This window comes from Moschus berezovskii, chromosome 17 (assembly GCF_049115385.1).
Source record: "Moschus berezovskii isolate FMDL1 chromosome 17, NW_MosBer_1.0, whole genome shotgun sequence".
NCBI classification, from domain to species: domain Eukaryota; kingdom Metazoa; phylum Chordata; class Mammalia; order Artiodactyla; family Moschidae; genus Moschus; species Moschus berezovskii.
In genome coordinates this window covers 50,962,711-50,988,013 of record NC_142476.1, presented here as the reverse complement: position 1 = coordinate 50,988,013, position 25,303 = coordinate 50,962,711, and the positions used below count along the sequence as shown (strand labels likewise).

General features: G+C 49.3%; 1 protein-coding gene across 3 annotated transcripts in view; it reads left to right on the top strand.

The window, feature by feature from the left end:
• DHRS3 (dehydrogenase/reductase 3) overlaps positions 1-23,390 on the top strand; it is a 50,279-nt gene extending 26,889 nt beyond the window's left edge. For all 3 annotated transcript variants that reach the window (XM_088845456.1, XM_055419617.2, XM_055419619.2), the window contains 5 exons: positions 11,726-11,869; positions 12,506-12,625; positions 12,976-13,214; positions 19,170-19,295; positions 22,873-23,390. In XM_088845456.1, coding sequence (XP_088701582.1) covers positions 11,726-11,869; positions 12,506-12,625; positions 12,976-13,214; positions 19,170-19,295; positions 22,873-22,957 — 714 coding nt within the window. In that variant the 3' untranslated portion in view covers positions 22,958-23,390. The remainder of the gene's footprint in view (positions 1-11,725; positions 11,870-12,505; positions 12,626-12,975; positions 13,215-19,169; positions 19,296-22,872) is intronic.
• Positions 23,391-25,303: the final 1,913 nt, after the last annotated feature.

Here is a 25,303-nt window from a genome sequence, read left to right as displayed (position 1 = left end):
AAGAAGACACCTGGAAGCGGTACCCAATCTCCGTTGTAGATTTTGAAGTACCCACCTGGAAGCGGTACCCAATCTCCGTTGCCTTTTGGAAGAAGAAAGGCTGCTGGCTTTTTGGGGAAGCAGGAGTGACAGGCTGGCTGGCGGTCCCAGTAGGGGAAAGCTAGAGGCTTCCAACCTGGGTTCATTTCTAGTACAAAAAAAAAAAAAAAAGTGTCCATCCTGGGAGCAAGAGGCTATAATCCAGAGTGGTAACATTCAAACTCTATTCTTTTTAGCAACAGAATCTCTGTGGAAATGGCTATTATGGAAGCCTAATGAAAGTGCCACTGCTCTGCAGGGTGGAGGATGGGTGCTGGGTTGGAACTCTGTCTATCTAGCTCCCCACCCATCAGCAATCCCTGAAGCTCCTCACTAGAACCCCCAGGGTCCCTAGAGCTCAGCTTGAAAACCTCTCCTCTCAAGAAATCCTCCTAACAGGTGACCCACGGCCTGCTTTGCAGCTGGATGCTTTTAATGCTGGTCTCCTTCCTAGGCCTTGGTCAGGGGTGTGGACTCCGGAGGGTCCTCTAAGTCTGGTAGAAGGATGGGAATGGGCACTCTCTAAATTTGGGGATTCAGTCCTGGTCAATGCTGTGTCCACAGGTGAAGCAAAGAAGCCCCAGTTGGAGTCTTCTGGGCATCCACCATTATTATTATTGCAAAATTCAGACTTAAGCTGAAGAACATAGCAAAAACCACTAGGCCATTCAGGTATGACCTAAATCAAATCCCTTATGATTGTACAGTGGAAGTGACAAATATATTCAAGGGATTAGATCTGATAGAGTGCCTGAAGAACTATGGATGGAGGTTCATGACATTGTACAGAAGGCAGTGACCAAGACCATCTCCAAGAAAAAGAAAGGCCAAAGGCAAAATGGTTGTCTGAGGAGGCCTTACAAATAGCTGAGAAAAGAAGCTAAAAAAAAGAAGGCTAATAGGCGAAGGAGCAAAGGAAAGATATACCCATCTGAATGGAGAGTTCCAGAGAACAGCATGGAGAGATAAGAAAACCTTCCTCAGTGATCAATGCAAAGAAATAGAGGAAAACAATAGAATGGGAGAGACTAGAGATCTCTTTAAGAAAATTAGAGATACCAAGGGAACTTTTCACGCAAAGATGGGCACAATAAAGGACACAAACGATATGGACCTAAGAGAAGCAGAGATGTTAGGAAGAGGTGGCAAGAATACACAGAAGAACTGTAAAAGAAAGATCTTCATGACCCTGATAACCACAATGGGGTGATCACTCACCTAGAGCCAGACATCCTGGAATGTGAAGTCAAGTGGGCCTTAGGAAGCATCACTACGAACAAAGCTAGTGGAGGTGATGGAATTCCAGTTGAGCTATTTCAAATCCTAAGAGATGATGCTGTGAAAGTGCTGTACTCAATATGCCAGCGAATTTGGAAAACTCAGGACTAGGAAAGGTGGCCATAGGACTGAAAAGGTCAGTTTTCATTCCAATTCCAAAGAAGGGCAATGCCAAAGTATGTTCCAACTGCCACAAAATCACACTCATTTCACATGCTAACAAAGTAATTCTCAAAATCCTTTAAGCTAAGCTTCAACAGTATGTGAACAAAGAACTTCCAGATGTTCAAGCTTGATTTAGAAAATGCAAAGGAACCAAAGATAAAATTACCAACATCCACCGGATCATAGAAAAAGCAAGAGAATTCCAGAAGAACATCTATTTCTGCTTCAATGATTATACTTTGACTGTGTGGATCACAACAAACTGTGGAAAGTTCTTAATGAGATGGGAATACCAGACCACCTTACCTGCCTCCTGCAAAACCTGTATGCAGGTCAAGAAGCAACATTTAGAACCTTACATGGAACAATGGACTAGTTCCAAATTGGGAAAGGAGTACGTCAAGGCGGTATATTGTCACCCTGCTTATTTAACTTATATGCAGAGTACATCATGAGGAACGCTGGGCTGGATGAAGCACAAGCTGGAATCAAGTTTGAAGGGAGAAATATCAATAACCTCAGATATGCAGGTGACACCTCCCTTATGGCAGAAAGTGACGAATTAACGAGCCTATTGGTGAGGGTGATAGAGGAGAGTGAAAAAGCTGGCTTAAAACTCAACATTCAAAAACCAGGATCATGGCATCTGGTCCCATCCCTTCATGGCAAATAGATGGGGAAACAGTGAAAACATTGACAGACTGTTTTCTTGGGCTCCAAAATCACAGTGGACAGTGACTGCAGTCATGAAATTAAAAGACGCTTGCTCCTTGGAAGAAAAGCAATGATGAACGTAGACAGCAGATTAAAAAGCAGAGACATTACTTTGTCCACAAAGGTCCATATACTCAAAGCTATGGTTTTTCCAGTAGTCTTGTATGGATGTGAGAGCTGGACAATAAAAAAAGCCGAAGAATTGATGCTTTTGAACTGTGGTGTTGGAGAAGACCCTTGAAAGTCCCTTGGACAGCAAAGAGATCAAACCAGTCCATCCTAAAGGAAATCAGTCCTGAATATTCATGAATGGAAGGGCTGATGCTGTAGCTGAAGCTCCAATACTTTGGCTACCTGAAGAGCTGACTCATTGGAAAAGACCCTGATGCTGGGAAAGACTAAGAGCAGGAAGAAAAGGGGATGACAGAGAATGAGATGGTTGGATGGCATCACCAACTCAATAGACATGAGTATGAGCAAACTCTGGGAGATGGCGAAGGACCGGAAAGCCTGGTGTGCTGCAGTCCATGGGGTCGCAAAGAGTCAGACACGAATGAGCGACTGAACAGCAATAACAAAGGTATCCATCACCCCCGTGACTCCAGTTTTCTGGAGGATGCATCGCTTATGTACTCAGTTGTGTCCAACTCTTTGCAGCCCCATGGACTGTAGTCTGCCAGGCTCCTCCACCCATGGAATTTTCCAGGCAAAAATACTGGAGTAAGGTGCCATTCTGTTCTCCAAGGGATCTTCTCCACCCAGGGATTGAACCCTGGTCTCCTCCACTGCAGGCAGATTTTTTACCATCTGAGCCACCAGGGAAGACCTTTGTGGAGGATAAAGGAAACTTCTGGGAGCAAGGAGGGTCTATTTCTGCTCCTGGGTTAATAATAATAGTAGTAGTAAGAAGAAGAAGAAAGGAGAAGGGGGCACAGAGGATGAGATGGTTAGATAGCATCACTGACTCATTGGATAGGAATCTGAGCAAATTCTGGAAGATCGTGAAGGACAGAGGAGCCTGGCCTGCTGCAGTCCACGGCATCGAAAAGAGTCGGACACGATTTAGTGACTGAACAATAACAATGATAAAAATAATAGCCAGCATTTATCAAGTCCTTCCATCATCCTCCCAACCACCTTTCCAAGTGGATGCTTTACAATTTTAATTTATAGAGAAGTTAAGTGGGTTTTCCAGGTTTGTGTAGGTGGTAGATCAGACAATTGAACCCAGGCTATCTTGCCCCTGAGCCCATGTTCTAGGCTTCTCTACCCAAGAAAGAGGTCTCAAGACTTCCTTGGTGGTCCAGTGGTTATGACTTTGCATTTCCATGGCAGGGGGCACAGGTTCAAGCCCTAGTTGGAACTAAGATCTTGCATGCCATGTGGCCAGAAAATAAATAAATGAAATAACTTTTTAAAATAAAAAAAAAATAACCAAAGAGGTCTATTTTTAGAGAGGGATGTGAAAGAGCAGAAAACTCAGAACGTAACTTGGTCTATATACATGCCTACTGGGAGTGTGTGTCAGTGTTTCAGATACTACCTGCTGGCCCTCAGGCACATCCACTCAGCCCCTCCTTGCTGGCGCCCTGCTCTGCATCACACACTTGGTTTTGCTGCTCGCTTCTTTTCATTTGGCCACAGGGTGGATTTTTGTTCGCATCTTCCTGCTGGAAGTGCTGAGTTTGGAGGAGAGCTGTGTACTCTTCACATTGTGACCTTCCCACCCCTACCCACCCTGCCACGGTTTGGGGTCTCCAATGGGTCTTTTCTTTCCTTCTGAGAAGCCAGCTCAGCACTGCTTTGCTCCAAAACCCGGGGCCCATGGGACATGAGCAGGTCTGCCAAAGACCTGCCCAGGGACTTGGATCTTTCCGGGGCTGCCAATTATAAACAGATGCTCCTCCTGGGAGCCACACGGAGACCACCCAGCTCACATCTCTGGTGGGACCATGCGCCCCAGCTGAACTCCAGCCATGAACGCCAAGGCCAGGCATTCCTGTGAGCCCTGGGTGGAGGAGAGGCACTCACTGTTCTCTGGTCAGCAGATTTTTCTCGAGCCCTCCTGGGGCCAGTGTCACGTGACAGCACTTGGTTTTTACTCTGTACCTGGCCCATGCTGGATGCTGATTAAGGACTCCCCAGAAGACTTCTCAAGCTCGTAGGGGAGGCAGGGTGTTCACAAATAGGCCCAACACACTCTCATCTCTGCGCTTTGCCGTTGTTCAGTTGCTAAGTTTTGTCTGACTTTCTGCAGCCCCATGGACTGCAGCATGCCAGGTTTCCCTGTCCTTCACTATCTCCTGGATCTCTTTTCAAATTCGTGTCCGTTGAGTCAGTGATTCTGTCTAACCATCTCATCCTCTGTTGCCCCCTTCTCCTCCTGCCCTCAATCTTTCCCAACATCAGAGTCTTTTCCAAGGAGCTGGCTCTTTGCATCAGGTGGCCAAAGTATTGGAGCTTTAGCATCAAACCTTCCAATGAATATTCAGGGTTGATTTCCTTTAGAATTGACTGGTTTGATCTCCTTACTTTCCGAGCAACTCTCAAGAGTCTTCTCCAGCTCCACAGTTTGAAAACATCAGGAACATGAGTTCTGAGTCACCTATAAGTAGTATAACCTTGGGCAAGTAATTTTACCTGTCTTCACTTCACCTGTAGAAGCGGGGGAGAAATACTACCTGCAGATGGGGTTATGGGAATGAAAGGAGGAAACATTTGAATGTACTCAGCACAGTATCTGGCTCATGAAAAATGCTCAGTAGATGTTAGCCAGTGTATAGTGGTGTTGTTATTGTTGTTGGGATGATGGAAAAAGAGCCAGGGAACTTCAGATTTGAGGGGCCACTCAAGCAGGGTTCTGGAGGATGAATAGGATTTCACAAGTAGCCTTGGCATTTAAAACAATCTGTGCCGCACACTAGGTAGGGTCTCAGGGAACCCAGGAGAGGTGAGATTTAGTTCCTGCCCTCCAAGAGATCATACGCAGATGTGAAATGGTGAGACTGCACAGTGCAGAATGGGTGAGTTGAGGGGTTCGCTGTCGCCTCCTGTATTCACTCAGCAATGGGGAGAAGAGACATGCAAATAGTCACCTCACACTGGATGGGAGCCCAGAAGAGGCTGGACAAGCTGTGCTGAGTCACTTGTGTGAAATGGCCTGTTTTGGAAATGATGTATGGGAAAGCTGTTCTTCTGTCCTCCTTTTTTGAAGATCATAAACGATGATATTTGTCTTTTAGAAGCATTAGATAGACAAGCACAAAGAAGTAAACCTAAGGTCCTACCCAAGACCACCCCTGTTCCCATGCAGCCTGGTGATGTCCATCAACTTGTGATGTTTTTAGAGAGGAGATTATCCTATATGGGTAATTCTGCAGCCTTTAATCGTGACCATTTTTCCATGGTGTGAACTCTCTTCATTCTAATGGCTGCAGAAGACAGTGTATCAAGGGGCAGTGCTGGGACTTTCTCAGCTCTTCTCCATGGGAAATAGAGAATGTGCTGAACACTCGGTGGCTGCCAGTTTCTGCATACTTTATCCCCACGAGAGCACATGACAAGAAGAAATAGTTTTCTCCTACTGGGACAGGGAATGGTGGTGAAAATCCTCAGTTCAAATCCCAGCTCTGTCCTGTTGGTTGCTGTGTGACCTCAGATCACTTGCTTAGGCTCTCTGAGCTGCAGTTTCCTTAGATATCTGTTCTGTTCAGTCGCTCAGTCGTGTCCGACTCTTTGCGACCCCGTGGACCGTAGCCTACCAGGCTTCTCCATCCATGGGATTCTCCATGCAAGAATACTGGAGTGGGTTACCATTTCCTTCTCCAGGGGATCTTCCCGACCCAGGGATCGAACCTGGGTCTCCCGCATTGGAGGCAGACGCGTTAACCTCTGAGCCACCAGGGAATACAACGGGCATAAAACAGCAACCTCAGAAATGTCTCAATTTAAATGATGTCCCCTTTTATTTTTTAAAATGTAAATATATAGTCATCTTTATATAATTCATGAATACATTAGAAACTGACATGGATCTCTTGGTTTTGTTTTTTATTTTTTTTGGTTGTATTGGGTCTTTGTTGCTGCATGGGCTTTTCTCTAGTTGAGGTGATCGGGGGCTGCACTCTAGTTGCAGTGCCCTGGCTTCTCATTGTGGTGGCTTCTCTTGTTTCGGACCACCAGCTCTAGGACACGGGGGTCAGTGGTTGTGACACAGACTTAGCTGCCCTGTGGCGTGTGGAGTCTTCCCAGACCAGGGTTTGAACCCATCGTCCCCTCTACCAGCAGGTGGATTCTTAACCACCGTCCCACCAGGGAAGTCCCGAATCTTTTTATTTTAAAACGTCTAGATTCTCATGGGCATCTGCTTTCCACTTGTTAGCAAGTTTACTTGAGAATGGTAAAAAAAAAAAAAAGCCAATATCTTAGCATCAAGTTCTCACCTTATTCTTTTTCCCACTCATGGCACTTTGTGTCCAACTGCTTTCTCATTTCCTTGCTGTCTCCCTGAGACAGGGACCGTGTCTGATTTGCTCTGTTAGCCCCCATGAGGGCAGAGCGCCCAGCCCTCAGCAGGCCCTCCGTGCAGCCCTGGTGAGCAGACTCATGAGGTGTGGACGTCGAGGGAGACGAAGCTGAGGGCTGGGGGGAAAGAAACACCGGTATGAGGACACTTGGGATTTGGAAGCAGAATTTTCAAAGCTCAGAAACCGCCCCCCAGCCCGTGCCTTGGGTTTCAAGGGTGCATCTGCAGAGGACAAAGGCTCTGGGTTCAAATCCTGCCCCCACCACACACTGAGTGTGACTTTGGGCAAGCTAACTTAGCGCCTTTGAGCCAGTATTCTTGGCCTTAAAAAATGGATCATGGTAGCTGTCAGGTTCAGGGGCTGCTGGGGGGTTCAGCCTCACTGTGAGGGCAGTGCTGAGGGAGAGGAAGGCAGGACCCTGAGGCCTGGAAGGCCAGGGGTCTTCACCCTGCTTCCCTCCTCTCTGGGACAGAAGCTAGCCTTTTGCCCCGAGGGGAGGGGAGGCCAGAAGGTGTCGAGCCTCTCTGAGCTCTTATTTTGTAAACCCGGCTTAGGAGTAAATCCTGGGCCCCTGACCCTCCCCAGCTGCTCTCTGTCCTGGAAGTTAATTAAGAGGAGGCTGTATTGGGTTTCCAGGGCTCATAAATCTGCCCCTCCCCTGGGTGGCTTACCCCACGCTCCTCTCAGACCTCCTACCTGCCCAGGCCTCAGCCTCATTCAGGCACCTGGTGGGACCGCTGTCCTGTTAGGTAAATGGGGTCACCCCTGGTGACTCTGGTGAGGAGCCGCCTGGGCCAACCACCGAACTGTACCGGCCAGATTCCTCGTCAGTGACTCTGGGGTCCCAGAATTGTCCTAGCAGGGGGCTGGAGGAGGAGGAGGGACAGCAGCTGCAGTGCGCCCACTGGGCAGCACCTGCCCAGGAAGAACCCCCATCCTTCCCACTCCCAGTGGCTCAGTTACTTGAAGTCCCCATCAGGGTGACCAGCCCTGGCCTCCCCGTCACCATGGAGACATACCTGGGTCCTAAGCTGGGAACATGCCCAGCCTGATGGGTTCATGGTCAGCCCATCAAACCTTGACCAATCATTCAGCTTGGAGGGTCCCTGTCCCGTCTCCTCTCTTTCTGCCCTGGACCTTCTGCAGCCCCGGCCTTACCTGTGGGGATGGGATTTCCTGCCCCACACTATCCCCACCACAGCAACTTGCCCTGGGCAGAATTGCTGTCAAAGAAGATTGGGACCAATGATTTTAGGCCAAGAGGGCCCTAAGGTGGGTGGGAGAGAAGAGTCTCTAGGCTTGAAGTCTGGTTGCACCCGTTCTTGTCCACGGGCTTCCTTTGTAAGCAAGTCAGACGCTCAGGTGCCCCCACTGCCATTTGAACTTCTTTTAATTTGTTCATAAACAAAAAACAATATATATTAAAACAGTCCCTGGCTTCCCAGGAACTCTGAGCATCCACCATGGGCCCAGGGAAGCACCTAGCAGTGCAGAGGCTACACACACAACCACCCATGCAGAGAGAGACACATTCAATTAGACATGCACAGAGACACGCGGCAAGGGGCAACACACTGGCCTGGGCCTCACCTCGCAGCTCAGTCCACGGGGTTCTGAGGTTCTGAGTGAAACCCCAGGTCTCGCTGACTCTTGGTCTAAGTAGCCTGTGGGTAGAAGCTTCTGGGATCCTAAACAGCTCAATCAAGGGAGCTGGGCTCATCTCAGCCTCAGAGAGGCTGCTTAACCACCTTCCAACCCTTCCTACCTGCGGCCCTGAACTTTCATTCATTCGCTCAACAAATAGCACTTGCGTTGCCAGACACTGAAATATGAAATGAACAAGGCAGAATCTAGGCCCTCAGGGAGCTCCTGGCTCAGAGGGATGGGATGAGGAGGACAGAAAGTAAGCCCCTGCCAGCTCTCTGTCAGAGATGGGGGCGCTGAACATGAGGAGGCCAGTCTCCCAACCCACCAGGGGCATCCTCAGCAGACCCCCGAAAAGAAATGGCCAAGCCTCAGCATCCCACCTGGGTGTGTCGCCCCCGCGCGGAAGACAGTGGGGCACAGCCTTTGCTTCACCTCCCTCAGTCCAGTCCCTGTTTTCCTCTCCAGGGTGTCCTTCCAGCCATGCAGACAGTGCGCCTCCCTGGTTCTCCGTCTGTTGGTTCCCTTGTGCTCCCAGGTGTCTGGACCCTTGCACCTTCTAGAACCTGTACGCATCCCTGCTTTGAGCTTCCTTGCTCTGTCAACTAGTCCAGAAGTTCTCAGAGTCCCAGAAGTACTGCTGTTGTCCTCAGCCGGACACTAGGGAACTGTGCAAGCTCTCGGGTCCTGTTCTCCAGACAAGCTGGAGGTGGGGTGGCATTAGGCAGGGACCAGAGCAGAAGAAAGGAGGCCGAGGATTTCTTCCACCTCAATCTCACATGCTCAGAAACTGGATGGAGTAGAGTGGGGTGGCGTGGGTTGAGTAGAAAGAAGAAAGGATGGATGAGTGGGTGGATGAATGTGAGGAAAGATGGATGGACAGACAGATGGGGTGACAAGGGAGGATGGGAGGAAACCGGGGTGACAGTGACTACAAGACAGCGGTGAGGTCTGATGTGATGGAGAATGACTGAACACACTGAACAGTTGATCTCACTCTTCTCCATGAAGGAAATCTCTCCAGCCTTTCCTGGAGGAACATATTTGAAGTCTGTTTTTAGTTCAACAGACAAGAAAATGTCCCTTGGAGCCTGTCTAATTGCAGTCCATTTGCTCTTGGAGGACTTTTGTCATCGTGGAGGGTGGCTGATGGAATTCTCCCTTATAAAGCCCTTCCTGTATTTCAAGACTTCAATTAAAATAAAGTGGTTGGGCAAGGTGGGGTTTTCAAACTGGGCTTTCCCAGAGATGTTGTTGGAGTAGAAAGAACACTCTTATTCTCCTTCAAGAAATATTTCGAAAGTTTTAAAAACTCTAATAAAGGGGACTTCCCTGGTGGTCCAGTGGCTAAGACTCCGTGCTTCCATGCAGGGGGTCTGTGTTCAATCCCTGAGTAGGGAACTAGACCCCACACGCTGCAACTAAAGTTCTCAAGTGCCGCAACTAAGACCCAAGTAAATAAATATATTTTTTAAAAACTCTTATAAAAAAGTCGAATCCATGGGAGCCATCAACATATCTGTGTGTCCCACCAGCTACAGCCATTTTGCACCCTGTGTGGTATTGTGAATGTTCTGATATTTCAAGGTAAACAGTTGATAAACTGTTATCACCAACAACTACTTGTCTGTGTGACTTTCCGCCATTCCGAGTTGCAGAGCAAATAGATTATGGTCTGGTGTGACTCAAGTTACATCCATCACCCACTTGAAAATGTTCACCTTTCCAGCTCAGCCTTTTTGCTCTCATGCGTGGCTTTTCAAGTAAGAAAACATGAAGTTGGATGTGTAATTTATTCCCTTTACTGGTTTCACACGTGGAGTTTCCGTGTTGGGTTTTATTTTTAAAGGAGGAATTTCATTGATCATTTTAAAGAGAAGAAACAAAAATAGAAACCCATTAGATTAATCCCCAAGGAGCCTTTTATCTCTTCCTTTCTCTGATTCTCTCCAGCCCCCAGGCTTTCTGCCTTTGTGCTGATTACGCTGGATCTTGGGATTCTTAGTTCCCTGTCACCCCGCCCTGTTTTACCAACAGAGGCCTCTCTGGACTCAACGACCATGGGAAGTTGCTGTAGGTCAAGCTTGAGAATTAGCCCACTCTTTCTTCTGAGCCTTTTATGGCCAGCCATTCATAAATTTGTACAACTCCCTTTAAGAATTCATGTCTTGGTCCTGCCAGGGTCATCTCCTGGCACAATGAATGCCATGTTTATTACCTGTGGGGTGAGGTCGTGTTTCTTTCTTGGCTGCCTGTCTTCCCCACCCTCCTTCCACCTGGGACCACAGCTGGATAGAAGGGAAGGCCTTGCTTACTCTCCTGGCGGCTTACGGCCAGAACCTTGCAGTCCATTCACCCACCAGGCTTTAGATCTCAGGTGAGAAGACCACCTTGCTCCTAGCTGAAAGCATTCTGGAACATTGTACAGGAAGAACTCTGCTGCTACATTTAACTGGATAGGATCACTGGAATGGGGCCGGCAGGAGATGTCATCCTGGAAGGAATACATAAGAAAGAAAGTCCCTTGTGAAGGACTTCCCTGGTGGTCTAATGGTTAAGAATCTGCCTGCCAATTCAAGGGACACGGGTTCCATCCCTGGTCTGGGGAGATCCCACATGCTGTAGAGCAACTAAGCCTGTGAAAAGTGAAAGTGTTAGTTGCTTAGTCGTGTCTAACTCGTTGTGACCCTATGGACTTATAGCCCACCAGGCTCCTCTGTGTGATTTTGCAGGCGAGAACACTGGAGTGGGTTTGCCATTCCATTCTCTTCTCCAGGGGATCTTCCTGACCCAGGGATCAAACTCCAGTCTCCCGCACTGCAGACATATTCTTTACCGTCAGAGCCACCATGGAAGCCCCATCTAAGCCTGTGGGCCACAACTATTGAGCCTGTGCCCGAGAGCCTGGAAGTCACTACTGAAGCCCATGGACTGCAACTGCAGAAGCCCAAGAACCCTAGAGCCCATGCTCTGGAACAAGAGAAGCCACTGCAGTGAGAAGCCCCGCACTGCAACGAGGAGTGGCCTGAGCTCACCACAACTAAGAAAAAGCCTGCGTGCAGCAACGAAGGCCCAGCACAGTCAAAAGTACAATAAGTTTTAAAAAGGGAAGAGTTGCGGACCATCAGCAGGGCATCAGTGGGCTCAGAAACTCTTGGTTCCCTTCAGAGTAGGCGACCTCCCTTTAAAAAGTCATATTGTGACTTTGCACACTCTTTTCAAATGGAATCATGGCAGTCATGGTGCAAATTACTTTACATACTGAATTTCTGATGGCTTCCTTAGCGACCACCTGTTCAGCACCACTGTCCTCCTTCCAGATCGTTCTGTGGGGTCGGACTGAGAAATGCCTGAAGGAGACAACGGAGGAGATTCGGCAGATGGGCACCGAGTGCCACTACTTCATCTGTGATGTGGGCAACCGGGAGGAGGTGTACCAGACAGCCAAAGCTGTGCGGGAGAAGGTGAGTGGCCTGGGAGGCGCTGGCCTCAGCTCTGTCGAAATCCTAGCCAAAGGGGACAGTCTCATGGAGCTTGGGAGAGAGCTTTGCTTATGATGGAATGGCTGTTTGCAGGGCATCTCAGAGGACTGTCCTGTGAAGCTGGTCCAAGTATGTGTGTGTGTGTGTTGAAGAGAGCAGGGACTAGGGACATAGATTGAATAAATCACCTGTTGTCCCCTTTGGAAGTTTAAGCCCATGAGTGTCTGTCCTAAACCCTGGGGTGATGGGGTGGGAAAATCCCCCCGACTCCAGCCATCTAGTTAGACTGAGTGTACCGGTGAGGTCCAAGAGAGCAGAAACCACCGTGTTAGATATCTGGCACATGGCAAATGTGAACTATGCTTATGTCACAATAACCTCATTTATTATAGGTGTGCTCTGTGACAAGTATATTATGTGCCATAAATCATTTCTGATCCCCAGAGCAACCCTGGTAGGGTTATTAGCCCCATTTTACAAATCAAGACTGATGCTCAGAGAGGCGATGTGGCTGCCCAGGGCCAGGTCCCTCCTCTCCAGGGCCAGGTCCCTCCTCTCCAGCTACAGGCCACTGGGGCTGACTCCCCTAATGGCCCCGTGGCCCCTTCTTGCCCACAGGTGGGTGACATCACCATCCTGGTGAACAACGCCGCCGTGGTCCATGGGAAGAGCCTGATGGACAGTGACGATGATGCCCTTCTCAAGTCCCAGCACATCAACACCCTGGGCCAGTTCTGGGTAAGGTTGTCCTGAGCCAGAGCCGACGCTGGGCATGTCAATGACATCGTCTTCCCTTCCAGGGAGCCTGGGGCTATAGGGGAGCGGGGAGAGGCTCACCAGGGCTTGGGCTTGGTCTAGAGGGTGGCTGGACAAGAAGGATGACAGGCTTTCCGGGAGTCATCTGGACTTTCTGAAATGTAGGGCTCAGTGCCCTCGGCCTCCACCACCCCATCACCTCCCCATTGCAGGAAAACCCAGTGGCTGGAGGAGTGCCCGTGACCAGGGTAGTCTGTTCTCCCCAAGAGGGGAAGTCAAGGGGCTGTTGGAAGCCATGTCTGCCACACACTAACATCCCCATCCACCCTCAGACCACCAAGGCCTTCTTGCCGCGGATGCTGGAGCTGCAGAACGGCCACATCGTTTGTCTGAACTCCGTGTTGGCACTCTCCGCCATCCCCGGCGCCATCGACTACTGCACGTCCAAAGCCTCAGCCTTCGCCTTCATGGAGAGCCTGACCCTGGGGCTGCTGGACTGTCCGGGCGTTGGTGCCACCACCGTGCTGCCCTTCCACACCAGCACGGAGATGTTCCAGGGCATGAGGGTCAGGTCGGTGGCGAGGGCCCCATCTCCCAACCGAGTGCCTCTTGTCGATGGGACGAGGGGACTCATTACACCCAGAGAGACAAAAGTGTAAAGTAGCCCAGAAGTGCTTTTTGCCTCGCTTTTTGGTCTCAGATCTGAGTCTCCATCTGCAAGGCAGTGGGGTTCCGCAGTGGTTTTGGGTCCTGCTTCTCAGGTCAGGGGCTTCACAGAGTACCCATGCTACACGCATTCTATGGAATACTCACCCAACTATAAAAAGGGTGTAAAGTGTTAATTACGCAAACGATATGGATGAATCTCCAAAGCATTATGTTGAATGAAAGAAACCAGAGACACAAGAGTGCATTGTGCATGGTTCGATTTTTCTGAAGTTCTAGAGAAGGCAAGAGGTGATGGAAATCAGAACAGTGCACTCCTAGAGGAGTGGGGACACAGCCTGGCAGGGAGCACCAGGGAACCTTCTAGGCTTTTAACAATGTTTTCTCTTCTTGATTTGAGTAGGGGTTACACAGGTAAAAACTGATCATGCTGGACACTTAAGATTTATGCCTTTTATTGTATATAAGTTATAGCTTAGTTTAAAGAAATACCGAAGCCCAACCACCCCTCCTCCAGATCAATTAAATCAACAGGAAATGGGTACCACTAGTTTAGAGCTTGAACTTTGGAGCCAGACCCCCAGGATGTGTGTGACCTTGGGTCTGGTTAGTTCCCACTGAGGCCTCTGTTGCTCATCTGTAGAATGGGGCGATGGGAGTGGAGTCTGTGATAAGAGTAAAATGGGGTCCAGCACGCAGTGCCCTGTGTGCTGCATTGTGGGTGCCCAGTAGGTGGTGCGGCACGGAGGCACGTTTGGGAAGGGACACGCGGTTATAGGTAAATGAAAATGGGGAGTCATCCAAAAACGACTTTCCTTGTTTTTTGGCAAAGCAACATATAATGATTATTTTGCCTTCTAAATTACATGCATCATCCTCTTCCAAACATGAGGATAGCATGGAAGGGTCATTGTGAGGATTGCATGAGGTCGTGGAAGGCATGCAGCACAGTACATTCATGTGGCGTGGGAATCACTCAGAACACCTTAGTATTGTCTCTAGGGGTGGTTTTGCTAAGCAAGAATCAAAATGCCTGGCTTGGTGGACTCAGAGACATACAGAACAGACTTCTGATTGCCAAGGGGGAGGGGGTGAGGGAAGGGAAGAAGTAGGCGTTTGGGATTAGCAGAGGCAAACTCTTATATATAGAATGGATAAATAATGTACTGTATAGCACAGGGAACTATGTTCAATATCCCATAAAAAAGCATAATGGAAAAGAATATGAAAAAGAATATATATATATATATGTGTCTGTGTATAACTGAGTCACTTAGGGCTTCCCTGGTGGCTCAGACAGTAAAGAATATGCTTGCAGTACAAGAGACCCAGGTTTGATCCCTGAGTGGGGAAGAGCCCTTGGAGAAGGGAATGGCAATCCACTCCACTATTCGGAGAATTCTGTGAACAGAAGAGCCTGGCAGGCTACAGTCCATGGGGTCACAAAGAGTCAGACACGACTAAGTGAGTCACTTAGCTGTATACAAGAAATGAACACAACATTGTAAATCAACTATACTCATAACATTTAAAAAGAAAAGCCTGATTTTGAATTTCGCCTCAGCTCCTTATGGTGGTGAAAACTTGAACCAGTTTTGTTACCAGTCTGAGCTTTGCTCATCTGTCAAACAGTGGAAATCATATTTACCTTGTCGGATTATTGGGAGAATTAGAAATAACACATGTAATGTATCTAGTGCAAAGCCTGGGGCATACAAGATGCTCAGTATTATTATTTTTTCTAACAATAAACATCTTCATAAGTGCATCTGCTATTAATCTTTCTAGCAGACTTTCGGCGGAGAAGGCAATGGCAAGCCACTCCAGTACTCTTGCCTAGAAAATCCCATGGATGGAGGAGCCTGGTAGGCTGCAGTCTGTGGGGTCGCTAAGGGTCGGACACAACTGAGTGATTTCACTTTCACTTTTCACTTTCACACATTGGAGAAGGAAATGGCAACCCACTCCAGTGTTCTTGACTGGAGAATCCCAGGGACGGGGGAGCCTGGTGGACTTCCGTCTATGGGGTCACACAGAGTCAGACACGACTGAAGTGACTTAGCAGCAGCAGCAGCAGCAGACTTTAGTTGTTATGTGCTGTGCTGTGCTTAGTCGCTCAGTCGTGTCCAACTCTTTGCCCACCAGTCTTCTCTGTCCGTGGGGATTCTCTAGGCAAGAATACTGGAGTGGGTTGCCATGCCCTCCTCCAGGGGATCTTCCCAACCCAGGGAGCAAACCCAGGTCTCCTGCATTGCAGGCAGATTCTTTACCGTCTGAGCCACCAGGAAGGCCCAAGAATACTGGAGTGGGTAAACTATCCCTTCTCCAGGGCATCATTCTTGATGCAGGAATCGAACAGGGGTCTCCTGCATTGCAGGCAGATTCTTTACCAGCTGAGCTACCAAGGAAGCCTAATTTCTACCTGACTTATAGGCAAATTATCATAGATTCTGAATTTAGAGGATGCTGGAATTATGACTATGAATGTTCCATATTGTTTCCCCCCCCCTACAGTGTCTTGTAGAAGTGTCTTCTTCTCATCTGAGCATACAGGAAGTGTTCAATAAATATGCGAATGTGAAAGTCATTCAGTCATGTCCAACTGTTTGAGACCCCATGGACTATACAGTCCATGGAATTCTCCAGGCCAGAATACTGGAGTGGGTACCAGTTCCCTTCTCCAGGGGATCTTCCCAACGCACGGATCAAACCCAGGTCTTCCACAGTGCATGTGGATTCTTTACCGGCTGAGCCACCAGGGAAACAATAAATGCATACTGGATGGAAATGCGGCCACAGCGACCCCTGGTTCTAACTGGGCACCTTGAGCACAGAAGTGAGCAGGACTTCCACAGACCTCGCATTCCTGTGCCTGTTTTGCCTTCTGGCAAGATTTCCTCTCCATCACTTTAAGAAGGAAATCCAAGGCCTCCCTCAAGTCATTTTTCCACGGTGGTTCAGAGTGTGGGCCCAAACTGCAGAGACAGGTGGTGCTAGTGGTAAAGAACCTGCCTGCCAATGCAGGAGACGTAAGGGATGCAGGTTCGATCCCTGGGTCAGGAAGATCCCCTGGAGGAGGGCATGGCAACCCACTGCAGTATTCTTGCCTGGAAAATCCCATGGACAGAGGAGCCTGGAGGGCAAAGAGTCGGACATGACTGAAGCGATTTAGCATGCAACCCTAGCATTGTGTGACCTCAGGCAAGTTACTTAGTTTTCCTGTGCCTTGGCGTCCTAGTCCATGAGAAGGGATTGATAGTGATACCCTGACTTGGCAGGCTAGATGAGCCCCCATGTGTGAGTCAACTAGCTGGCTGGCAAGTAGGAAACACTAGGTGAAGCTTCATTACCTGTGGACTGCAGGTGAGCCCTGAGGGCTTAGGCTGCTGCAGCTGCTGCTGCTAAGTCGCTTCAGTCGTGTCCAACCCTGTGCAACCCCATAGACAGCAGCCCACCAGGCTGCCCCGTCCCTGGCATTCTCCAGTCAAGAGTACTAGAGTGGGTTGCCATTTCCTTCTCCAATCCATGAGACTGAAAAGTGAAAGTGAAGTCACTCAGTCTTGTCCGACTCTTCGTGACCCCATGGACTGTAGCCTACCAGGCTCCTCCATCCATGGGATTTTCCAGGCAAGAGTACTGGAGTGGGTGCCATTGTCTTCTCCAGAGGGCTTAGGAGAAAAGCAGTAAAAGTCTAATTTGTACCTAGTTTGTGCGGGTTAGTTGCTCAGTCATGTCTGACTCTTTGCAACCCCTTGGACTGTAGACCGCCAGGCTTCTCTATTCATGGAATTTTCCAGACAAGGATACTGGAGTGGGTAGCCATTCCCTTCTCTAGGGGATCTCCCCGACCCAGGGATCGAACCTGGGTCTTCTGCATTGCAGGCAGATTCTTTACACTCTGAGTCACAAGAGAAGCCCTAGTTTTTTTCCCTAGAAGGGAAAAAAAAAACATTGGCTTCCTCTCCAACCATTTTTAACAACTTCTCAGGGTGGATGGTTGGAGACAGGTGCTTAGGACAAAACTGATGGATTTTCTGGAAAGAGCAGCCATAACAGGGTCTTCCCTGGTGGTCCAGTGGCTAAGACTCTGCACTCCCAATGTAGGGGACCCAGGCTCAATCCCTGGTCAGGGAATTAGATCACACATGCTGCAACTAAAGATGGAAGATCCCACGTGGTCTCAACTACAACCTGGCACAGCCCAATAAATAAATATGACCAAATAGGTGAGTGCTGCTGTTTGTAAATTGCTATTTACTTATTTTTTTATTTTTCTGTGTTTGAGCCACCAGACACTTTACAAATGCTGCTGCATGTGGCCCTCTGCAAGCTTGTGAGAGCTCTTAAGCCCATTTCCCAGATGGGGGAACTGAGACTGAGAAGTGAGGGTACTTGCCCAAGGCCACATGGATAGAAGTTGGCTTATCACCCTCAGTCCTCCTGGTGCTGGAGCAGCATGCTTTGTGGGACTGAGGTCAGCTGCTGCAGCACCAGCAGCCCTGCACCTATAGGCCCAGGAGAGAGGGACAAGCAGCAAGCAGGGCACTTGCCTGGGGCTTCTGGGGCCTTGGTTTGAATCTCCAGGCCCCAGCCACCTCCCCAGAGCCCCGGCTTTCTTCTCTGTCAGTTGGAGTGAGTAACGCCTGTTGATCACTCAGCACAGGTCTGGCACTTAGGGAGCATCACCACTGTTAGGGGTCTCAGGTCCGATGCTTCTGGACAATCATAAGAAGCCCCTGATGTTGCTTATCCAGCCGTTCATTTATTTATCGACCCCATGGGACTGGTCTGTAGCTGTTTGAATGAATTAGTGAGTGTATCCATGAATCAAGGGCTGAGGGAGTAAACCAGCAAGTGGGGCAGAGCTCTTGTCTCTGCACAGGATGCACAGAACACACCCGGGGAATGTCATGTCATTTAATGTCCACCCATTCAGCAAGCATTTATTAAGCACCTGCAATATCCCAATGCTGCATTCAGGGCAGATAGCAGGGAGCAAGACCCACCAGACCTCTGCCCTTGGGGAACTCAAGGGTGGAGGAGGAAGAACAGGCCATCCTCGATGGGGTACGTTCAGTCAAGGCAATTATCAGGGGGACGAGATCAGAGGCCACTCTGAGTGGACAAGAGGAAGGAGCCTTGCTGATGGGATGGCTGAGATGGGAAGGATCTTAAGAGAGAGGATTGGCCAGGATCGCTGGGCAGAGAAGGAGGAGAAGTGGGCCCAGAGAGGTAGGGCTGAAAACAGCTTTGGGGGCCCTAGGAGGGCTCAAGCAGGGCAGTGACAGGGTGTGGGTAAGGTTTTAGGGAGCTCTCTGCCATGCTCTGAGAACCGGTCTCAGGGTATGGGTGGGCAGGAGGAGACCAGCTGGGAGGAGAGAGGGGATTAGGAACTCCTGATGCATCTGGGGTGGCAGGGGAGCAGGGAGAGTATTTCAAACAGGTCTGGATTCTCCCCGCACAGGAGAAGCCAAAGGGATGACCCTGACATGTTAAAGAAGGGGCTTTCCTGGTAGCTCAGCTGGTAAAGAATCTCCCTGCAATGTAGGAGACCCCGGTTGGATTCCTGGGTAGGGAATGATCCCTTAGAGAAGGGATAGGTTACCCACTTCAGTATTCTTGGACTTCCCCAGTGGTTCAGATGGCAAAGAATCTGCCTGCAGCGCTGGAGACCTGGGTTTGCTCCCTGGGTTGGGAAGATCCCCTGGAGGAGGGCATGGCAACCCACTCCAGTATACTTGCCTAGAGAATCCCATGGACAGACATGTTAGAGACAGAGATGGAGACGGGGGCAGGAAGGAGGTTTAGCAGTAGCACTTGCTTTTTAGGAGAAACTCACACTGTCTCTTCCTGCATGCAGGTTCCCCAACCTCTTCCCCCCACTGAAGCCAGAGACGGTGGCCCGGAGGACAGTGGAAGCCGTGCAGCTTAACCAGGCCCTCCTCCTGTTGCCATGGACAATGCATGCCCTCATTATCTTGAAAAGGTACAGGGCTGGGGGAGGAAGCTCAGAGTCAGGCTCCTGTGGGCCGTATTCCCTCCTCCCAGGGGACCCTGGTGGGGAAGAGGCCTCAGGCAAGAGAAAGAACCCACACGATCGATTAGTCATGTCTGCTGTGGGTATGAAAATGAGAGTCGTGGCATATGGGTCATGGAGTTATTATCCTTAATATAGGCTTCCCAGGTGGCACTAGTGGTAAAGAACCCGCCCATCTAATTCAGGGGACGTAAGAGGCATAGGTTTGATCCCTGGGTCAGGAAGATCTCCTGGAGGAGGGCACGGCAACCCACTCCAGTATTCTTGCCTGGAGAATTCCATGGCGGGCTACAGTCCATGGGGCTGCAAAGAGTTGGACTTGACCGAGTGACTGAGCACACACATCCTTACTACAGATTAGGGTAGTCAGCCTTGCTGCTCTCGAGAACCCTTTACAATTTTAAAAATTGTTGAAGAACCTAAAGTGCTTTTATTTATGTGAGTTGTATCTATTGTTTTGGGAATTAAAACTGAGCGGGAAAAGTATAGGATTTATACACGTATTCATTTATATATAGCAGTAAAAAAATCCATTTGATGTTAACATAAACGATATTTTTGTGAAAAGTAAGCATATTTTTTAAAAAAGAATATAGTAAAAAGAATGGCATTGTTTTACATTTTTGCAAAGCTCTTTATTATCTGACTTAATTGAAGACAAATGGATACTTGTATCTGCTTCTGATTTTCATCTTTTGTGATGTCACATGTCATGTAGCCTCCAGAAAACTCCACTGTACACTCATGAGAGAATGAGCATTAAAAAAGTCTAATCCTACCACAGTACTATAATAAAAATAGTTTGCACTTGCAGACAGACCTCTGAAGAGATCTCTGGTACGCCCAAGGGTTCCTGGGGGACACTTTGAGAACTGCCAGTCTAGAGACTAAATCTTGGCCCCAGCCTTCAGGGAGTTTACCCTAATGCGGAAGACAGGAATCTCCTTGCCTAAGGCTTGAGATTCATAGCAAAATCACAGTGCTCGCCAGGTGGGATTCACCAGGGAGACCACCTTGGGAGGTGGGCTTTACCGAGGAGAACTTGCTCCTCCAGAATTTGCCAAGCATCACATTCTAGAACTTTCCAGACTCTGGGCAGCAAACTCTTCCTGTCCCGGCCCCACACTAAACAGCCCATTCCACATGTCCCATTTAGCACAGTTTTCATGAGCCTCTCTTGCTGCAGAGAGAGTTTCCACCCTGGAGTCCCGAGTGACCATGGACTCTTGACTCCTCTGGGTCCCCAGCCCCCAGCTGACTGAACCCCTCTGACCTGAAAGGCCTTTTCTTTTTTTTTTTTAACTTTTTATTTTATATTGGAGTTTAGCCAATGAACAGGCTTCCCAGGTGGCACTAGTGGCAAAGAACCCACCTGTCAGGTTCGACTCCTGGGTCGGGAAGATTACCCTGGCAACCCACTCTAGTATTCTTGCCTGAAGAATCCCGTGGACAGAGGAGCCTGGTATTCTATAGACCACAGTGTCGCAAAGAGTCGGACACAACTGAAGCAACTTAGCAGGCACGCACGAGTAGCCTATGAACAATGTTGTGATAGTTTCAGATGGACAGCAAAGGGACTCAGCCATACACATACATGTATCCAAACTCCCCTCCCATCCAGGCTGCCTCATAACATTAAGTAGAGTTCTCTATGTTGTGCAATAAAACCTTGTTGGTTATCCATTTTAAATATAGCAGTGGTACATGTCCATCCCAAATTTCCTAACTATCCCTCTGCTCTGAAAGTCTGTATCTGTTTTGTAAGTAAGTTCATTTATATCATTTTCTGAAAGGTGTTTTTGGGAAGTGAAACACCCAAGTGCCTTTATCAGATGTCCAACTCCAGGAAACCAGGTTCCCCTCTGGCTACTGTGGACGCAGTGGGCACCTGAGTAGCTGCTGTAACCTCAGGACCAGGGGGACACATCTGTCTGTCCCTTCTCCAAATTCAAAGCCCTTCCAGGATACAGATTGAGGGAGGGGTGGGAGCGCCGGGCAGGCACCCCCACCTCAGCCTCCCTCAGTCCATGCTGACCATTGCTCTGAGTTGCTCCTTGGCTGCTCCATGAGTCTTAGGAGTCCAGGGACTTGGATCCTCACCAGAGCCAAGCTGATTGTCCATCTCAGGGAGCTTCTTAGAAGCTTTTGGGGACATTCTACAAAAAAGCTAATTTGTCTAGAACACCTCAGCACCGTCCACAGTAAGCCCCCAGCCTACACTTGATGTTCTGTGCGCCACTACTTTCCCACAAGAAGCAGAGGCCAGCCCTTCCCCATTCCTTGCGCTTGCACTCCCCCTCACCTTCCCCAAGAGAAATCCTCACAGGCTCAAATTTAATGCCACCACTCCTAGGAAGCCTTCCCGATTGCTCCAGCTGGAATGAAGCTTTCCCATCTTGCACTTAGGATGGGCTGGAGCCCTTCAAACTTGATTCAACAGATGAACTGAGGGCATCTCTAAGCTGGGTCCTCTGTGCCAGGTGCCAGGATCAGAGATGAAATATCTACCTCAGAGACACCCAGGGGAAATAGCAAGCATAACTCCAGGCCTTGTTGGAGAAGCACAGGGTTATGGGGAGCCCCGGGGAAAGGCCTACGGTGAGTCTGGGAAATTTCCCACAAAGCAGGAAATTGTGTCACGCTGAAGGTCAAGGCCTGAAGGTATCGGGTTGGCCAAAAATTTCATTTGAGTTTTTCGTATGGGGCACGAATGGACTTTTTGGCCAACCCAATATATGCAGGCGTTTTATTATCTGGAGGGAAATAAAGGGTGAGAAGTAAAACCTGAGGTCCCAGCTAAAAGAAGACACCACTCTGGAGTGGAGCAAACTTGGCTGAGAATCTTAAAATGGTAGATAGGACAGACTTGGGTAGCAAATGTATCAGGAAAACAGTGTGGCTGCTTAATAAATAAGTTGATACATGGAGTGGGGGGAAGCAAGAAGGTAATACCCCGTACCTAACTCTTCAGCCCCACACAGTAAATATTTGTTGAATAAGTGGCATGTGGAGTTCATAGATTTCTGAGATACTTATGGACCCTAAAATGCTCAGAATGTGGCTTTGAAAGTTTGTTCATACCTACCCTTTACCTTGTAAAAAAACTATTTATACTGGGCTTCCCTGGTGACTCAGATGGTAAAGAATCTCCCTGCAATGTAAGAGACCTGGATTCAACCCCTGGATCAGGAAGGTCCCCTGGAGGGGCATGGCAACCTACTCCAGTATTCTTGCCTCGAGAATCCCTGTGGATAGAGGAGTCTGCTGGGCTACTGTCCACGGGGTCGCGAAGATTTGTATACGACTGAGCGACTAACACTTTCACTTCACTCATTTATCTACTTACTTGAGAGCCCTTCCTCCGTGGAGGGGTGGGTGGGTTGGCTTGTGGGGGGAGCTGGTGTGTGTTGGAGAGAAGAGGCAGGGAGAGCTTATGGGAACCACTACTCAACTGCATATCTTGTTTGGCTACCAGTCCACTGGTCCCCCACTGACCATCTTCATTTTTCCTTTCTCCCTCCCTCAGCATACTCCCACAGGCTGCCCTCGAGGAGATCCACAAATTCTCAGGAACCTACACCTGCATGAACACTTTCAAAGGGCGGACATAAAGACAGGACAGAGAAACAGGCTCAAAAGCCACGGAACCTGAGGGGGCATGGGCACCTGGGCACACGCCTACGTGCCTGTCCCTCGGCACACTTCTGCTGGGTGAGCAGGACTGCTTCTATCCTGGGGAAGAATCCGGCTGCCCCCCTAGCCAGCCCCAGGACCTTTGCACAGGACTGATGGGCATAACTCTGACCCCCATGGGGAGGCAAGAAATCAGCCAGCAGCTGCCTTGACACTTTTGTACATTTCTGATTCTGTAGAGTTTATTGTTAAATCGCTTCTCAAGTCTAACCAGCCTTGGCAATGTGCATAGACTATTTCCAGGATGGTCTATGCCCACATGCTCTTCCTTCGCCTCCAAAATTCACTCATTCTCAGCTTGTGCAAACTGGTTGAATGGCAGGAATATATAAAATAAAGAGAGAAAGCTTTTGCGAGTGTTTTTCTTGAAATCCTTGACCTCTGGTCCTTGGTGGGCAGTGGGGAGGGGACCAATCCCAACCATAACACCCCATCCTTTCAGAGAGAATTGGTCTGCTCAGGGCCCCCAGCTGCCACGGGTGGAGTAGAAAAGGAGGCAGAGATTAGGAGAGAAATTGGAATCCAGGCCTGTGGGGGTAGGGAGTAACGGGTTTCTTGCCAGCTCTTTCAGGGCCCTCCCAACAGTCATGGGTTTGGGGGCACTTTGCCTTCCCACCTGCATCCGTGGAAGACCAACAGGAACTAGTCTACAGAGGCATGCCCTCTGCCCTGCCATGGCCCCACCAGCCCCCAGGCCACCAACTCAGGAGAGAAGAACCAGGTTTTATCAAGCCCCTGCTGTCTATCTAGCATGTGCTGAGAGGGCAATGTTGCTGAGAAGCCAAAACTCTGAAGATCACCAGCACAACAAGGCCAGTGCTAAGGGGGTGCTATGGGCCCCCAGGCCTGCAATCTGATCGCAGGGGATAGAAGTGAAAGAATGAGAAGTCTGGGAGGGCTTTGACGTGGATTCAGGCAATGGGGAGAATGACAGCCAAGGAGACACGGGGAGGGATGCCCCGAGTTTCCTCCTGTGCGGGCTCTCTGTTACTGCCAGGGGACTGGCGGACAGTGGAATCTCATCTAAGGCACCTCCATCTGCATAGCTCTTGCAGGTGGTTGGCAGGGTGGGGGACAGGAGCAGGCAGTGGTTCCAGGAGATGATAGAGAAAATCACAGGCAAAAATTCAATGGAGAAGCTTGCTGGATCATCGCACAAAGCATGCACCTTCACACAACTCACGTGAGAGGAAGAGCAGTCTTGCAGCTTGACAGTCATCAGTCTGGTCTGTGTGCAAAGATGCCAAGTCACGATCACATCCACTGTCTATTGAGCACCAACCGAATAGCGGCCAAGCTGCAAAGCTTAACATCTTAAGTGTTATTTATCCACTGTATCCAACAGTGGTCAAGACAAAAATCAGGATCCCCTTTAAAGACTTTCAAGAGCCACAATATGTATCAGACAAAATATGACCCCCAAATGTCCATGGCTTCCAACAGCAGAGCTTGTGTTACATTGCCTCTGTCCATAGAGGGTGGATGCAGCTCTGCCCTGTGTCCTCTTCACTCTGGGGCCCCAGCTGAGAGAGAAGCCTCCTTCTGGGATGATGTCATCTTGGGGCAGAAGTAGACACACCTGGGAACCCATGCACTGGCTCTGAAATGTTCTGCCTGGAAACAATGCACACTTCTGCTCACATTTCTTTGGCCAGAGCAGGTCATGTGGTCAAGCACAGTGAGGATGCTGCTGGGTATACAGTCCCCGGGAGGAATGGTCAGTGATTTAGAACTGTACTGCAATCTCCTCCACTGTGGAAGGAGCTGTCTGTAGGAACTTAAGGAAAAAATGGAAATGTAGGCAAAGGATGGGCTTCCCAGCTGGCACTAGTGGTAAGGAACCCGGCTGCCAATGCAAAAGACACAACCCATAAAAGACATGGGTTCAATTCCTGGCTGGGAAGATCCCCTGGAGGAGGGCATGGCAACTCATTCCAGTGTTCTTGCCTAGAGAATCCCATGGACAGAGGAACCTGGCGGGCTACAGTCCATGGGATCTCAAAGAGTTGGACACAACTAGAGTGATTTAGCACACACACACTCAGGCAGAGGGTGGAGAGCCCTGGGACTGCGAGTCTCTGGGTGTTATACACCAGGTTCTGAGCAAAACCCCAAAGAAGCACTGACCTTTCAGGAGGGTGGTATTAGAAAGACCACTTCAGTGGTGAGAAAACAGGCTCAGAGCAAGGAAATGGCGTCCCCAAGTTTGTAGGGCTTGTGAACACCGGAGCCAGAATTTGAACCCAAGTCTACCTGACCCCGTG